Source organism: Lepisma saccharinum, chromosome 18 (assembly GCF_977018435.1).
Source record: "Lepisma saccharinum chromosome 18, izLepSacc3.1, whole genome shotgun sequence".
NCBI lineage: Eukaryota > Metazoa > Arthropoda > Insecta > Zygentoma > Lepismatidae > Lepisma > Lepisma saccharinum.
This window is the reverse complement of record NC_139246.1, coordinates 47,114,886-47,133,162: the sequence shown is the minus strand read 5'-3', so window position 1 is coordinate 47,133,162 and position 18,277 is coordinate 47,114,886. Positions and strand designations below refer to the sequence as shown.

The following is an 18,277-nucleotide window of genomic DNA, read 5'->3' as shown; positions in this document are numbered from 1 at the left end:
GAAAATAATCAGCGAGTTTGGCAAAGGAAAATTATTTGTCTGTGGTTTCCGAGTGTCGACTGTTTTTGTTCGCTGCTCGATCAAAGTAAAAATAATAGTGATGATGTTAATTATTTTAAATCAAATGTCCATCCCTTCATCAATTTCATCATATCATCCTCATTTTTGCAATTAGCTTAAAAAGTTGCAGAAAAGGTAAGTAAAACCAAATCATTAATAAAGAACTATTGTTGATATTTTTGCATTAATTAAGATCGGGAATAACGTACTTGTAAACTAAGTTACTCCCTGAGTGTTCTCACACGGAAGCAACTGTACTTTTGTTACTTTTAAGAAGTAAATGTCATTACAGTATGTTTGTGTAATATTCTCTGCCCTTCAAAACTACATTCCTAAAATATATCAGCAATATATCTTTACTGCCTCCGCTCAGCAGGGTGTTGAAGTATCTATGGCCGTTTGCAAATGAACATCCTTCTCAACAGAACTGGAGCGGAATCAAAGACTCATGAATCGGGATTATAAATCGACACCCGATCTATGTCGTGCTACCGGACCAACCTTTCCTCCTGGTCGATCCTCCAACAAAGCAATAGGCGCATCCAAGGTGGACTGGGTGTTGTTGTTGTGTCTTCAACCCGGGGCGCATTTCTTTCTGCCACATTCAGCCAATGATACGGTTAATAGAGGTGCGTGACCTTGAGCCTCTGCTCATCCCCACCTGAAGCCGCGATCTTTTCTCGGCGCTGAATCACGAACGGTATATAAGATAGGGAGAGGAAGAGGAACATCGGCACATGTAAACCATCACGGAACATCCTGCACGATCCTCACATATGGCGCCCAATTACGTGGTGAGTATTCTGTGCTTTTTCTGTCTGTCCAAGTTCTCTTCCTCTGTCGGCAATGGTGCTTCCCCGATGGCGCAGTGGTAGCGTCGTCGCATTGTAATCGAGGAGTCCCGGGTTCGATACCCTGTGGAGGCTCATAGTGTTTCGGATCCCACTTTAACCTCTAGGTCCAGTCCCGATTAGCCTTACTGTGCACAAAGTGGACTTAAAATCACCAAATCGATCAATCTGTCGGTAATGATCATCTTCCACTCAGTACTAGTGTAGATCGCAAAGTAGGTCAAAATTAAGTTCAGTGTTTCTTCTGCAATAATAGACGAGAAGGGAATGCGTATTAGTTTGGGCCTCCCCGATGGCGTAGTGGTAACATCATCGCCTTGTAATCCAGGGATCGCAGGTTCGACACCCGGTGGATGCATATAGTGGTTCGGTTCCCTTTGCAGCTTGCATTTTTAACCGTTCTGAAGGAACTCTTTACACCACTTTTTAATTTTAAGATAAGGGTTTAAGATAAGGGGATTTCCCCCCCCCCCGTGTGCACTGAAGGGTGTAAAATGGCCATACCTGCCAGCGCACTCAAAAAATTTAAAACAATCAATGAACATAGGCTAATCGGGACTGGATGCACAGTTTAAAGTAGAATCCAAATCACTGCGCAGTGTGCCTCCACCGGGTATCGAACCTCGGAGCCCTTGATTACAAGGTGACGACGGTACCACTACTTCATAAGTATAAGTACCTCCCCGTTGACGCTATGGTAGCGTCGTCGCCTTGTAATCAAGCGGTTCCGGGTTCGATACCCGAGGCACCACTTTAAACTCTAGGATACGTCCCAATTAGCCATTCTGTTCATAAAGCGGACTCAAAATAAATTCAAATAAATAGACTCCATGTGCATCTTTGTTATTTAGTGTAGCTTGTCTGTCACTTTTGGTTAATCGCGACGATGAGGATGAGTAATAATTAGATGACATTTAGTCATGCCCAGCGCGGGAATCGAAAGCGGAAACTACGGCGGAGAAATCTAAAACCGAACTGTTAACGCGCTCGGCCACACAGTTGATTATGACACCTCAGTGGTAGGATATTATTGGGTTGATGAATAAGTTCGTAGAGTTTTTTTTTCACTGGGGCAAAACTATTTTTATTTTATACTAATTTGAGTCACCAATGGAGCTTCCTTGAAGATTGATGGATTGAGAGCTGAAAAGGTATCAATCCGAGACCGCAAGATCGGAGGATGTGGGAAAACTATCGAATCAGGCTCCTGGATAGCAGCTCTTGTGATGTTAGCGGAGTGTGGGTGTGCATTATCGTGTCGCAGCACTTGATGCTGCCTTCCTGGCCTGCTCGCTGATTTGGTTGTTTCATTTAAAGCGTGCGGTATCCCGAACCTTACCCGTGGAACGCAAATGTACATTGGTTGGATAGTCAAAGTTCATCACATTTGCTAATTCTCGAGTTGGTGTTTTAAGTCCACTTTATGCACAGTAAGGCTAATGAACCTATATGTGCCTCCACCGGGTATCGAACCCGGAACACCTTGATTACAAGGCGACGACGCTACCACTACGTCTCGAGTCGACTGATGTGGATCCTCGTAGAATAAAGCGCTTAAACTGTCTTCATTAAAGACCGATGGTCTTCCTGAACGTGGAGAAACGCTTAAAAAATGCCCTCTTTGTAGTGGCAAGACCATTTCCTAGCCCTGCTTTCCCCGCTGGCATTCTCCCCGTACATGGGACAAATGTGTCGATCTGCCTCCGCTGCCTTTGCCCCTATGTTAAACTCACAAGGGAGGTTATCTAAGTGTCCCCCTCCAATTTCCATGAAACTTGGCAGGTGTATAGAGGGGCCCAAAGGAAGAAATACGTGTTTTTGTTTCGGCTAAGAAACAGATTTTAGTTGGCAAAACCCTCCTCAAATGTCAAGATGAGGACAGATTGAAGTGGGGATCTGACCCCTGTGTTCCCCTCTTGTATCCTTGGCTATGGGTATCACCTATAAGATATCTAGGTGATGCTTGATAGGATTATGGTTCCCGTGTGCGGCTATTTTGATGCTCCGTTACCGTGCTTTCATCCGTCTATTGTTATGCCCATGCCTATCCGGGAACAACGGTGTCTATGAATTCGGCAACTCTCTACAATTGCACTGCGTTTGGTACCGACAATCATACAGTTCTGTGCTGTGTGTTTTCCAATTATAAGTATATGAGCGTGTTGTTCCTATGCCAGATTTACGTGGTTTCGGAGTCAGATCCCCACTTCAATCTGTCCTCATCTTGACATTTGAGGGCGGTTTTGCCCCCTAAAACAGTTTTTAGCCGAAACAAGAAAACACGTATTTCTTCCTCTGGGCCCCTCTATACACCTGCCAAGTTTCATGGAAATTGGAGTTGGACACAGGGGTCATATCCCCACTTCATTTTGACATTTGAGGGAGGGTTTTGCATCCTAAAACAGTTTTTTAGCCGAAACAAAAAAATACGTATTTCTTCCTTTGGGCACCTCTACGCACCTGCCAAGTTTCATGGAAATCTGAGGGGGACACAGGGGTCAGATCCCCACTTCAATCTGTCCTCATCTTGACATTTGAGGGCGGTTTTTAACCCCTAAACAATTTTTTAGCCGAAACAAAAAACATGTATTTTTTCCTTTGGCCACCTCTATACACCTGCCACGTTTCATTAAAATCGGAGGGGGACACAGGGGTCAGATCCCCACATCAATCTGTCCTCATCTTGACATTAGATGAGAGGTTTTTGCCCCCTAAAACAGTTTTTTAGCCGAAACAAAAAAAACACGTATTTCTTCCTTTGGGCCCCTCTATACACCTGCCAAGTTTCATGGAAATCGGAGGGGGACACTTAGATAACCTCCCTTGTCAGACAGAAGAATATGCCGGAAATGTTTTTTCCCCCCACAGGATACTTATTGTTCTTTAGCCCATAAATAACAGCGTCTTCCTCCAAATCTGTAAAATTCAATGCGTATTCACAAGCACAACAATGCCACTCCAATTGATTAACATTACAGCGCAGTGTTGCCATACCAAACACAAACGCTACGAACTTATGCTTCAACTCAATAGATGCACGATCTCTCTTTCGAATACTCTGGTTTCGAGCCTGGACGAAGATTTGCTTGGTTCATTAAATTCAATTTATGTTCCTTCTGTCTATTAACAAATCCATAGTGACTAGAAAGTGAGAGAGCAATATAAGAAAGATGAAAGGAATGGGAAGTACCTGTGGCCTTCATTAAATGTTCATTACATTATTCAATAACAAAGCAGTTGTTGTTGATTTATTTTATTGTAGGTAGCTTTTCTTCCACTTTTGGCTAATCGCGGCGACGGCGATGAATCGCAATTAGATACGACTGATGACGGAACAATCGCTACTTCATTATTGCATGTCGCAACACAATCCTTCACAGGGAATTACATTAGCTGTAGATCTAGTGGATTAAAGAAAAAGTGGACACAACAATTTTTCTACAAGCTTTCATCTACCTAGAAATTAAAGAAGAATATTGATTGATTGAATTGTTAAGTCCACTTCATGCACAGAAAAGCTAATTGACATTGGATCTATAGTTTAAAGTGCGATCCGAACCATTATGCGCCTCCACCGGGTATCGAACTTATAGAAGAATAGGAATCACTGAAATGTGTACCCAGCGGAAAGTGAAACAGCGCTACTAATTTCTGTCCCCTTGGGCCTCCTCGATGTTAGTGGTAACGCCTCTCCACGTAATCAAGGGGTCCCAGGTTCGATACCCCGGTGGAAGCACATAGTAGTTCGGATCCCACTTTAAACTGTAAGTCCAGTCCCGATTAGCCTTCCTGTGTATAATGTGTACTTAAAACTCAAACAAGAATATTGTCTTCTGCAGAACGACATGAGAGACACTCCATCTACATAGATATTAATACTTTCGAATTTAACTATAATTTCTATAAACCAACCGCCTTCGTGGAGTGGTTATTGTAGCGTGTTACGACTCCAGGGATCCCGCGTTCGAATCCCAGCCTGGGCATGTATGTTCTTTGTAAAAGTCCCTTCATCAAATTCATAACTCATCTTCATCTTCGCGATTAGCCAGAAATGGCAGAAAAGGTAAGTAAAATAAACTAAATCCATCAATTGGTATAATTTCTATAATTATTTAATTATAGCCTGTTATAAACCTTGCCTAGAAATTGTACGAAATATTATTGACGTTGAGAATGTTAGTTCTATTTAATAAATATAATATATAGTTACATTACTTCAAAAATTTTAAATTCCATTGATAGGATTGTTCACAATATTTTTCTATTTTAAACGTCGTTTGTAAAGGGAGTAAACCAAGTTAAATGTCTCTACTAACTCGTGGACCAATTTGTTCAAATTCAATAAAAGACCAGTGCATATATATATATATATATATATATATATATATATATATATATATATATATATATATTCTCTGGACATGAGATCGAAAGCTGTGAATTTGATCAAAATATTATTGACGTGTTCCTAATTCGAGCCCCCGCCACTTCTTTACTGCGCACTCTGTTCTAAGAGGTTTCATTTAAACTTTGAAAACTTAAAAATGGTGCCGTACATTTATAGATTTCCACTTTTTATCTACGAAAATGTGAGTAGGATTGCTGTAGTTCTCGAAATATAAAATTAAAAATTGTATTTTTGCTCTCCACCTTGAAATACGTTACCTGATTTCGGTCAAATGCAACAGGAGACCAATATTACAGAAATTTCTCGAAGCGAGGTAATAGTAATTTCTGAAATAGGAAACTGTTTTCATAGGATTACGCCATCTGCCCCATATCACCATGTTTGTGCAAACATTCCATCTCACAATTTCCATTTCAAGGACTGCTCCCGGACATCTAGCATCTCAAAAAATAAATTTACGTGCGTTTAACGAAAGTAAAAGTTTTGCAAATTTACCCTAGGTTTTCTGCATTTATCGTGGTTATAAAAGAGACCTGTCGGCCTCGGTCTTTTCCTCCCCCACCCCCTTCTTCCGGTATATTTCAAAGATTATATTATAAAGTTGCATTTGACTTGTGTTGAACCAGTATAGTAGTTTAAACATTTCAAGTGTTGGAGAAAATCCAGTGACATCTCTCGAACCATCGTGCATTTACATACAAAATATCCACTCGCAAGGGATACGAAATTTGACAGAGGTGTGTGAAACTACAGACCTCTAGTAGGCCTTTTAACATGGGTCAATGCCGGGAGATACTATAATGGCTGGGAGCATACTTTCATGTTTCCACTTCTAACAACTGTTTTGAAGATTGTGAGTCATTGCACCACACAAGATTGCAATTTTTAAGTTTACTAAGAAGTATATAACTCCACATATTACACTCCACAAGTGAGAACAAATAATTTCTTCATAAATATGAAAACAATAACAAGCTTTAATGTGCAGCTCCGCCATATTTCTATCCCCCTGGCCATGCGCGAGCAAAATAAATAAGCGCATCGTTTCCGGTCTGTATCTAGAAGTCCGTTGGTGAAATATCCCCTCATCCTCCTTACAAATATAACCCTTATGCATGTGAATTTAATAACCAAAATGTAGAAATACATGCATATCCTAGGAAATAACTTTCGTGACACAGTATGTAACCTAAGTCATTGGTTCGAATCCTGTAAAATTATTGAAGTTTGAGGTGGCATCTCGTCATCCATTTCACAGATGATTCATAGGGTTTAATGGCCACTAAATTAAACCTACTAACTCATTTATGGAAGAAGGGTGTAAGAATGACCCTTTCCGATGACACTCAAATGCCAACCTCCTTTCCATGTAGTACGCCCTAGACTACATTTGGCAGACTAGCTAGGCTCTGGCTTCTGGATCCATAACAAGTATAATCCACTATGGCGCTTGTGTTTTATGCTGTCCATATCTGTTTGTGACTGTCTCTTCATCTGTTTGATTTCATCTCGTCACTATTCATCCTCGCCTTCGCAATTAGCCAAAAGTGGTTGAAACGCGAAGTAAAACAAATCAAATCAATCAATCATTTATGGAAAATCCTGATTTTGGTATTGATGTGTAATTGATGGATACTAGTCGAAAGTGAAAAGTTTAAAATTTAGTTGCTACATGTTAGTTTTCAACTCCTCTTTTAGATTAATCGTGGCGATGAGAATAGATGATAAATAAACCAAATAACAAGTTCAACTGAAGATCTATATCCTAGTTGGGATTCGTACCCAGACTCTTGTCGTTGCTAAAGGTCCACGAATTTTACACTGGTACACAATGGCCTTCAAGTGCCTCCACAGATAAAAATCCAAAGGAGTTAGCTCTTCTACGGTGCAAGCCAACAGTGGAGCGGCCATGCTGTACGAGCTACTGCGCAGGCGCATACTTCTCGATAGTCACGACACCTTTATGGCGTGTCAGGCCCGTAGCCAGGCAGGGGCCAGGGGGGGCTCAGCCCTACCTGGCACTGCCGCCAGCCCCCTTGACATTAGGTAAAACTATTTTGTATTCTAATTTGAGATGAAGAGTGAAAATGTAGACAGAATATATTAATTTGTTCACAACTTTGTTCGTTCATCTTGTTTATGAGCAGATGTCTAAGCAGCGGCAAGTGTTTAGAAGATTCTCTAGACTTCATAGGGAGCCTTCTTTATCTGTACCATCCCTGCCCCTGTTGCAGCCTCTCGTTTGACAGAAATCTGTGACTTTGATGTCATTATCCACATTCCTTCCGCATGTGCGTCAAATGTCAACAGATCCCAAGTTTTATTGCTTTGACCGGGGGTGGAATATACGGTAGGCACTATGATTGAAGTGAATATTGTACATTCTCGGACACTTCTGCATTTTAGCGACTACATTGAAAGTAAATTAGGTCATTACAACCCAGAAGTGTCCGTGACTGTACATTTTAACATGTATAAGTGATATAAATATCTGTATTTGTATCATCAAAAATAGTATGGATGGTGTCACTTCAAGAGATGTTTTAGAAGATGTAGAAAAAACTGTAGTATTTGTATATTTCTAAATTTTATATTTTAATTTAACTTAATGACCCCCGACACACATAATTGAAGACTAAAATTGGTAAACGCTGTAAGTGCCACAATAATTCAAACACCGTTTTCCATGTTAAACTGTGAAATGTGCCATGCCATGGGGTAAATGTGAAAAGTGGCTGTTAGCCCCCTAAGTAGTTCAAAGGGCGTGTGAACGTTCTTACGGGCTGATGTGCGGAACGATGCTTTTCCCAACACTTTCGGTTTTGGCACTTACAACGTTTACCACTTTTAGTCCTCAATTTACCTTCATTTAATACTATTAAACTTTTGAAAAATGGACTTGCTTCACAAAGTTCCCCCCTGATAACCCGTGAGCCCCCCCCCCCACCCCTGGAGGTCAGTTCTAGCTACGGGCCTGTGGCGTGTTGCTAAGGAACCTTTTCAATAAATTCAATTCCGGTCCAGGAAAGAAAATCAGCAAGCGTAAATGGGTTCTGGACCGCAGAGAACCTTTATATCTGACAAGTATTTCAATTCGGTCCAGGAGCCTTTTATTTCCGGATGAATTTAAATACAGCCCAGGAACATTTTTTCGGATGATTTTAAATACGGTCCAGGAAACTTTTTTTTCCGGATCAGTTTAAATAGGGTCCAAGTTCCGTGTTGGATCGAACTTGGACCGCAACTTGGATCGAATTTAAATTGTGCGAGAAAAAAAGGTTTTGGTCATGTTACGGAACCCAATAGAACCCATTAGAATTTATGGGTTCCAGGAACTTTAACAATCCCTGGGTTGTTAAAGGTCCAGTTATTGTAAATAAATTCAATTCCGGTCCAGGAGAGAAAATCAGCAAGTGTAAATTAGTTCTAGACCGTAAATAACATTTTTAAGTTTATAGTATTTCAATTCGGTCCAGGAACCTTTTTTACGGATGAACTTAAATACGGTCCAGGAACCTTTTTTCAATTAAACAATATGCAACTTAGACCGAATTTACATTGTGCGAGAAAAATGGTTCATGTCCTGCAGCGGAAGCCAATAGTACCCATTAGAATTTATATGTTCCTGGACTTTTAACAACCCTGGTTTAAAGTGGAGTGCACCTTAATCGGATATAGAACCCGAAACCCTCTTAATACAAGGCGACGACGTCACATTACACCATCGTTGAGGCTAAGAAGTAGGATTCGAACTACTGTACACCAGCGATCTTACAAGCGGCAATCTGATTACAAGGCAACGGAGTTCCCACTACTGCCCCTTGAACATGTTCGGGTGTGAGGGTAGCATGAGGAAGAAATTAATTCGCGTGGGTGTTTAAAATAGACATTGGAGACGCAGATTCATATGACCACTTACGTTAGCATCATCTGCTATTTCTTCCCATTCAAGGTTATCTGGCGCGGAAGTTCATTTGTGATTCATCCTTAGGTCTTCAGTAACCTTGAAGCGGCGTCTTCGTGTTGACTGAAGTGAGCTTGGTCTATTTGATGTTATTATAATCATAGGTTACTTTTGTTTCGACCATTATATGACCCAACGCACGCAGGCTTGGTTTGAAGGATAATTGAGAAGTTCTGCAAGGAAAATCCGCTCCTGTAACTTCAGTTGTACTGCCACCATTTTAAATTAAAATTATTAAAATCATCAGTCGATCAGAATTGAATTAGGAATTGAAGTTATTTATGCGATATTTATATGTGTGATGTTAACTAACAGGTGAAGAGTTGAATATCGCTCTTGTAAAAGAAAATCTCTACCATAAATGGCCTGGGGCCGCAGTGGTCTGGTAGGTAAGGCGTCTCACTGCCACGCGGGAGGCCGGGGATCGATTCCAGGAGTGTGTGATCTAATTTTCCCTGAATGTGCCTTCATGGCACGGTGCTATATGCACGGGAAATTTACCTTTTTTTAACGTAAAATGGATTACTATTTCGATGTAAACATAACGTGATTTTCTGTGATTTCGTTTATTTTACTTCGCTTTTCTGCCACTTTTGGCTAATCGCGAAGATGAGGATGAGTGATAATACAATGAAATTGATGAAGGGACACTCACAAACACCAATGCCCAGGCCGCGATTCGAACCCGGCACTCCTGGCATCGCAGCGCGCTGTGCTAACCACTACTGCACAGGCAGGCAGTAATTACCCAATGGGGGACAAGGAGCCTTGCACATCGCCTGAAATTCGCGGGAACAAGTTCCAGGTAAATAAAAACTCATGGTACGGTTACATAGAAAAACACAGGTCGCTGTCCCATATGTAGTCTCTGTGATTGGCCAAGGTTAGTCCCCCCTCCTCCGCTTCCCTCGTGTTCACCTCTTTCCCTTCTTTTTGAAGTGCTACTGTGGCATAAATAGAGAATGATAATATTTTAATATGAGTGAAATGAAAGCTCATGCTCACTGTAAATATAGATAAACCTGCGATATGCAATAATTGCATTATATTAAATACCATATTGGCTATGGTTGGCAAAGAAAATGTTTAAGTGCCCTTCTTTTCACGAATATAAAACGATTCATAAAGACATATATATTCCAACAATGTTCGTATTTCATATTTTAACTATATTTATATCTAGGTCTTTGACGTCATTTTCCTCCAGTTTGGGTAATGGAGACGGTGTGATGCAAGTGGTTAGCAGGTCGCTATGAAACCAAGGTTTCTCGAAAAGAAACAGCTTGTCAACTGTAGTGTGAAATAAAGTAGTTTATGAATTTTTAAAGTATATCAAAATTTCAGGAACGGTTAGCGGTTAAAACCAGCTATGAAAATAGAAATTTTAATAAAAGTAAAGAAAAAAACTTTTCCATATAGGAACAACCTGTACAACGCATTCAGATGTCAATGTACTAAAATACCTGACAAAGGTCAAAGAATAAAGACAAAAGAAAAGAAAATAATGTAAAACGGGGCAAAGCAAGGAAATGCAATAAAAAAGGAACAAAGTATTCAGGAGAGGACAAAAATGGAAATAAACAAGAAGAGAAGCCATTGTGACACCTAGGGTATGGAGTGGAAGGGATGTGATCAGCAACACGCTCTGACCACCTTTATCCACAAGGAGTACCATTGATTACAGTCTGGTGTGCCTCAGAACTGATTTATGCCGGATGTTGTAATAATTCCCAGCTAAGATCATCCATCCCTGGAATCTAACCCTTGTCTTCTGCAAGGCAGTCGGACACCCTACCGACTGAATTGAGAGGTTACAATAAGTAAAAATAACTTATAAGTAGAAAAATGGAGCGAATAAAGTAGTAATAGAGATAGAAAAATACAATATGCTACTGGACATTTTCTCAAAATTTCATTTTTCAACTATTCGCTAAAGCCAATTTCATTTAAGGTTTTATCATAGCTATATGTTCATTGTTCGTATCAGTCTATTCTAAAGAGATTTGCATTTTCAATTCTTTACACTGATCTTTGTGCAAGAAAAGAAACAGAGGTAAGAAGAGTATACAGGATTATTGTTGGGAAACCTGATGGTAAGAGACCTGTAGGAAAGCCAAAACGTAGATGCAGGGATAACGTTGAGATGGACCAAAAGGAAATCGGTAAGGATGGAAAAGATTGGATTGATCTTGCCCAGGATAGGGACAGATGGAATGCTTGTGTTGCTGCAGGCATAAACCTTCGGGTTTAAGAAGGCTAGAGAGTTAGTTAGTTAGATCTTTGTGTAAGTAGTAAACTCCATGAGGTGTAAGGAGTGACTTTCCAAGAAGATACCAAAGACTCAACATCACTTCCACGTAGTACTCATCTGTAACTGCAGTCTTTGAGGCCAACGAGGCTATGGCGTCTTGGCCTACAGTCAATTGTATATAACTACAGCTTATGTAGAGGTATTCTGTATTTACTCCTCATATGTATCCCTTTACAAGCTGAGTATTTAGTCTAGTTAAGGAGATATAGCCCACAGATACATGTATCGATTTTAGTTATGTAAGGGGCTGGCCCTCGTATAACGTGAAGGGTGCCAACAGTCTAAGTGCTAACACACCAAAAATGTTCATTTCAATCAATAGTGAAATTAATATCTTTTTGAATTTTTGATATTTGAAATTACATTTTATCGAAGGATAAACTTGTTTAAATCCTGAGACACGAACTCGTGAAAGCGCAATAAAGTCAAGGCCGATTCAATCTTGCTACCACGAGTTCATATACATACTTGTTTTCGTGTGTAAGTGATGCGTGTGGACCAGATGGCACATAATCGTTGTGCGTGTCATCTTCTTTCTCTTTGTTAGGTCTAGGAGGTAGAATTGATTTGCGTCAATCCTGGTTGGTCTTGAAGGGAATATTGGGTTAAAACGAAACGAAGGGCTATAGTTGTATCTAGAATTCCAATGAATGTATAGAGACGTTTAGCCCAGTCGACCCCTTGTCCTTCATTACCTACAATTAAAGTTACTTGATGCAGACAGGACCTGTTCAGTCAGTTTTTCATTGCTTCATCGTCAATGCTATTTCTTCGATAGCGGTTTTCCACGTCTTCTTGAATCGTTTATATATTTATCACTAGGGCTAGGATCTTTATGAATTAAAAATCACGAAAATATGCAAAATAAAATATGCTTTTATGACCTAAAATTTTCCAAAATATGCCCTTATAACTGGACTGTTTCAAACATCAATATCTAAATGCTGAGATATTTTCACATTTGTACTATTTTTAGTTCACTTTATGGGGCCTGAGTTGGAATGCACAATGAATACTTTCTCTAAATTTTAACAGAAAAATGAAAAAGATTTTGCTACAGTCCAAAGAATAAACAAGCTCTCGAGTTAACATGGGAGTAAGAACGAAATGCACTTCGAAAATGACTGTATATTTCTTGAAAATGCAAAAAATATACTGAATATTACCGAAAATCCATCAAAACATGCTCTATCACGCAGAAATGGCCAAATATGCTCAAATATGACCTTAAAAAGCACCTTAATTTCTATATGTTCGGGGAACATATAACCCTTACCAAAAAAAAAATATGCTGTCATAAAAATCGTAGCTCTATTTATCACCATAGAAGAGACCAGGGGTGCCCACAGGGGGGTTTCATGACGCGCCTGCGTCATGGGAATTGTTTTTGGGAGGGGGCAAAATTTTATACCAATTCTATATATATTCACACAAAAATCGGGGGATAGTTTCGTTTGATCGACTTGTTATTGATTTTTAGTTTTAGTTATTATGTACAGTTTTTCTACCTACTTGTAAGGGATCGCGGCGATAGGGTTGAAATGAAACACCACCTCTTATGCCTTTTGAATCGGTTTGGATGGTGGGGGGTGTGCTGTTCGCATTAATACAAGGTTTGTCAAGCAAACTGTAAAGAATAAGGTTCAGCAGTTTTGTACATTTTATGTTAGCAAAAATAAAAGTGAGCCTAAAGTTCCTAAAGTAAACATATATTGCTTAAATATGTCTGTGTTATATTGTTACGCAAATTTTGTCTGACCAAAATAATTTGAATAAATAATTCGGCATAAAAGGGGGCGGGGCGAATGTACTACCTTTTTCTGGGTGGTGCACCATGTGCCTTGGGGGGATAGGCATCCCTGGAAAGGACTAACTGACTGTTTCCATTTTGATTATTTTGCGTTGCTATTCTACCTCTTAGGTAATAGGTTCGATGAGGATGACAAACATATGGTATTGATGATTAGACAAACACAATGATGGCTTTTACCAGGTTTTGAATGTGGGACGATGACCACTCATCTACGGAAAGCGAAGTTCACTCGCGGACAGTTCTGGGTTGTAATGATGGGTTGACTTTCAATCAAATCGTTACAATCCAGAACTGTCTCTGACTGTACGTACATTGTGTTTGAATTCTTAGTAATGTAGACTATTTTATTAACGGTATTTTTTGTACAATTTGGTTGACCTCGGTGAGGAGTCCTGGAGAATATATCATGTGAAGCGATTACCTATGGTAAAGGTAGTGGCCTAACACTAACCTAGAATGAGTGAGGGGAAATCAACGAAAAAGGTCCAAGCATGATAAAATACTTTGGTCTTGACTAGCGTCCTCAGACGTCCTGCTCGAAAAGGGTGGATTCTGTACTTTGTCCTTGTAGTGTGTTGCGGAGCAATGCTGTGCATAGTGGTAGAGAAGTGAAGAAAACGAATGGGTGGAGTATGCGCTGCTGCAAAACGGCTTGTAGCTGCAGCCGTGTTGCCCCCTTAATCCCCTTAATCGGTCGAGCCCTCTCAAGTCACTATTCCCTGTCCCAGCTAACTGTGGAGGAAGGCCGCGCATGGCGGCAGAGATGCGAGGGAAATCGAGTCGCCAGAGCGAATCAGTACACGCTGCTGCGAAGGCAGTTGCTTTCCCCCGCTCCACTCAATTCCGTTCCTCTCACGTGTTCATTGGTGGAGCTGTCTCGCGTCACTACTTGCGCAGAGACTTGTTTTTGTTTGCCTGCTCCACAGTTTGCTGGGACAGAGTATAGTTGCGGTGAGAACTTCTTTTGTTCGCTTGCTCCACAGACTACTCGAACAGAGTACGCTTTCATTAGATTAGTAAATTTGTGGTCTCGGTGGTTGAGCGACTTGCGACCTCGCCACCAAAGATTCATCGTCGAAATTAGCCAAAACTAGCAAATTAAAATAATATAAATACAAAATACAAATTATTTGAATTATAGGAGGTGTAAATTTGAGCAATAACTCATAGTCCTACAGAACACAACTTAGCCTCAAGGTATAAAGTAGGTGACTTTCTTCAATAAACTCCTTCGTGAAAAATGAGCTGTAAATAAAACTCTTTAACACATAATTTAAACACATACAACAGAATAATTACCGCCACGTATGAAGGTATCAAGATACCACAAATTGCATTTAACTTGCAACACAAATCTGATTTCTGACATTTTTCTGATTCAATGTATTACTCTCATTGTAGGTTTTCTTGTTGCTGGTAACATCCGGTTGCTTTGGTTGGCAGAACCTTCCCGCCATTCCTGCTGGGAAACGAGCCGAGTACTACCTTCTCCACGATGACGGAAGCTACAAATATGGCTACGACACAGGGGACGGACACAGCCATCTAGCAACAGCCGACGCCAGCAACCAAGTCACCGGAAAATACAGCTACGTTAATCAAGACGGCCAGCTGGTGAACTTCGACTACAGAGCAGGCTACGAAGGGTTTGTTCCTCTCGGCCCTTCCTCGAGCCACAGCTCCTCTGGTGGGAGCGGGAGATCAGAGTTCCGGAAGTCCTCGGCAGGGTTTGGATCCAGTGGGAGCAGTAGCTCTGCGGTTTTCCAAGGAGCTTCAGTGGCTCCTGCTCACCGCCTTGCTGGCTCCTCGACTGAATTCAAGGACCCTGACTATGAAGAGAATTCTGATGCTTCTTACAACTTCCAGTTCGACACTCCTGAGTACAAAAGGCAAGAAAGCAGCGATCCTCAAGGCAATGTCCGTGGGCAGTACTCGTACGTTGGGAAGGAAGGTGCTAGGCATGCTCTGAGCTACGTTGCTGGCAGTGGTACCGGGTTCGTAGCTGTTACAAGTGAAGGCCAGTCTGCTACAGGACCAGCACCGAGTGCCTACAATGCAGTCTCTTCAGCTCAAGGATCGAAAGGTTCTTTCGGAAAAAATGTGTACAGTGGACCTCCTGCTAATGTAAACAGCAATGTCAATTCCGATGGTTCATACTCGTTCTCTTACCAAACCGGTGACCAGTCTAGACAGGAAGTTGCTGACGCTCTTGGTAATGTTCAGGGTCGCTACTCCTTTGTGGCTAAGGATGGTGTCCAGAGAAGCCTGGACTATTCTGCTGGAGCTGGACAAGGGTTTGTCGCTCACGGCGAGCACTTACCGAAGCCAGAACCAGTACAGGGTGCTCTGACGTCTTCTCTAGGCATTTCCAGGGTTGGAAGTCAATATTCGCAACGTTCCCAAGGTCGTACTCCAGGCTCAACCGGTCTTCTTCCACCGGCTGAGAATTTAGGCGCACCCGTCGACGCCTCTTACTCGTTCCAGTATGTTGCCGGTGATCACTCGCGCCAAGAGTCGGCTGATCCTTCTGGAAATATTCAAGGGATTTACTCTTTCGTTGCCGATGACGGTCTGGAAAGGAAAGTCCAGTATCAAGCCGGAGCCGAGCGTGGGTTCGTTGCCCAGGGAGCGCATTTGCCTCAACCGGGTGCAGTTGCATCTGCTCGATCCCAGTCCTTCTCAGGGTTTGGTTACGGGAGACAGTCTTCACCAAAATCACTTGGAGGTGTTACCTCGTCTTCAGATGGCTCCTACTCTCTGAACTACAACGTTGGTGGTCAGTCTACTTTTGGCCAACATTCGCAGGTACACAGTGAAGGAATTGGCAAGTCCCTTCTTCAGCAAGTTGGTACAGGATATTCTCAGTCTTCCGGAAGTTCTTCGTCTGGACACCACCACTCCGAGGAACCCTGGGATGCCTCTTACTCCTTCGCGTATCAAGCAGACGACCACAATCGCCAGGAGGTATCCGACCCTAAGGGAAATGTGAAAGGTAGTTACACATTTGTTGCTGACGATGGTGTACAGCGTAGCGTGAACTACATTGCTGGTGCCGAGAAGGGTTTCATAGCACAAGGAGACCACATACCTCAAGTTGGGTCTCAGTCCGCAGGCTTGGGTGGCTTTGCAAGAACCGGTAAAGCTTTCCAAGGCTCTTCCCAATCTTCCGGATTTGGCCATAGCCACGGAAGCTCCGCGAAGTCTTTCTCCAGCAGCGCAGATTCTAATGAGAGTGGACCTGCTTCCTACTCGTACAGTTACGATGCAGGCACAAGCGCGAAAACGGAATCTGCCGACGACCAAGGCAATGTACAGGGCTCTTTCTCCTATCTTGGAGGGGACGGTGTCAGCAGAACCTTGAATTACGAAGCAGGAGGTGCGAAAGGGTTTGTGGCTAGTGGCGCCCATTTACCTCAACCACCGTCTGCGAGCGCAAGCCGAGGGTCTCCAAGGGCTCTCCTAACACCCCCTGCCCTTTCTGCTCCGGGAGCGGCCCTTTCAAAGGGCCTGTCGAGCTACAGCTCTTCCTCCATTCATTCCAGTGCCACAAATGTCCCCTTGGAAAACTTTGTGATACACAGGTTCCTCCCTCCGTCAAACTCAGCGAAGTTCGGCTACATTTTCCAAGAGAGTGCCTAGATATGTCCTCACAAACCAGTCCCCTCAGAGTAAAGATGCATGTAACGTGAAAAATGCAGCAAAAATGAATGTGTAACAAGCCAAACAAAATAATGAGAATTTGTTATCGAGCTACGTTCTTATAATTTTATGTCAATTTCAACAATAGCTGTATTTTCTCACGCTTCCTCTCTATTATTTCTTTACAAATGTGCCCGAAGCAAGCAAGTATACCAGGAAGTTAGAAAAATTATTTGTTATTGGCCTCATTATGTTAAAACATATTAAAAACAAATCTAAATAGGATTTTATATCTAAATTTTGTCGATTTGTAAGTACTTCAGTACCATTTCTTTTATAATACTAGATGTCAGGACGTGTACTTTTACTGTAAAGTTACAAATTCAAGTAGATTTACAAACTGGGAACAACAATATTCAAAGAACTACATTGTAATAATACTACTTCACTAACTACGAGAAGAACTGATCGTTGTTAGTGCAAATCGTATATACAATATGAACTCACATACACAACTTCAAGTAGTCTTGTAAAAGTTTTTCATTAAGGGCTGGAATATGCATAAAAACTACAAGAAGCTGGTTTCGGTTTTTCTTCTCTTAGCTATGTCAAAGGTCATGATTTCTCGTATTTGATATTTTAATCATTAATATGTGTGTTACATTGAAGATTTATCTGGTCAAAGAATATTTGAAGAGCATCGAAGAAAAACGCAGAAAAATACAATTTCTGCAAAAAAAAAACAATACTGTGTTCAATTATGTGCCATGCATGAAACGGTTTTGATGTCTTAAAGGTTATATTATTGTAAATATATTTTGTACATATGCAGTACTTAGCTAAGAAAGATTGGAATACGATAAGTATTTCTTTATCTTTCATTCTGCATTATTATCTTATCAGGAAATTAATGTTACAGAAAATACAAAAAAAGAAGTTTGGAATAATTGTAACAATCACTTTGTGATATATACTCATATGTAAGAGTAACAGAAGTTCTTGCTCAAATAAATGGTGATTAATAATTTATCTCTTTTACTTAATTCCACTTACTCATTTATACAATCAAAATTCCTCAGTACCTACTCTAATTTTCATACCATTGTGAACAAAAGCAGAAACTTTTAATATAAGTTTTGATATAGCGTAAATGCTGTATTGAAAGCCGCCAAGGATCTTAAAAGGATGAGTGATTATATGATGAAATGAATGAAAGGTCCAGGGGCGGCGC

General features: G+C 41.1%; 1 protein-coding gene across 1 annotated transcript; it reads left to right on the top strand.

Moving 5' to 3' along the window:
* Positions 1-751: 751 nt before the first annotated feature.
* Positions 752-18,073, top strand: LOC146002558 (uncharacterized). Its single transcript, XM_083140489.1, has 2 exons — positions 752-854; positions 14,809-18,073. Exons 1-2 carry the CDS (start codon positions 837-839, stop codon positions 17,044-17,046), a joined length of 2,256 nt encoding a protein of 751 aa, XP_082996615.1. The 5' UTR covers positions 752-836; the 3' UTR covers positions 17,047-18,073.
* The last annotated feature ends 204 nt before the right edge of the window (positions 18,074-18,277 follow it).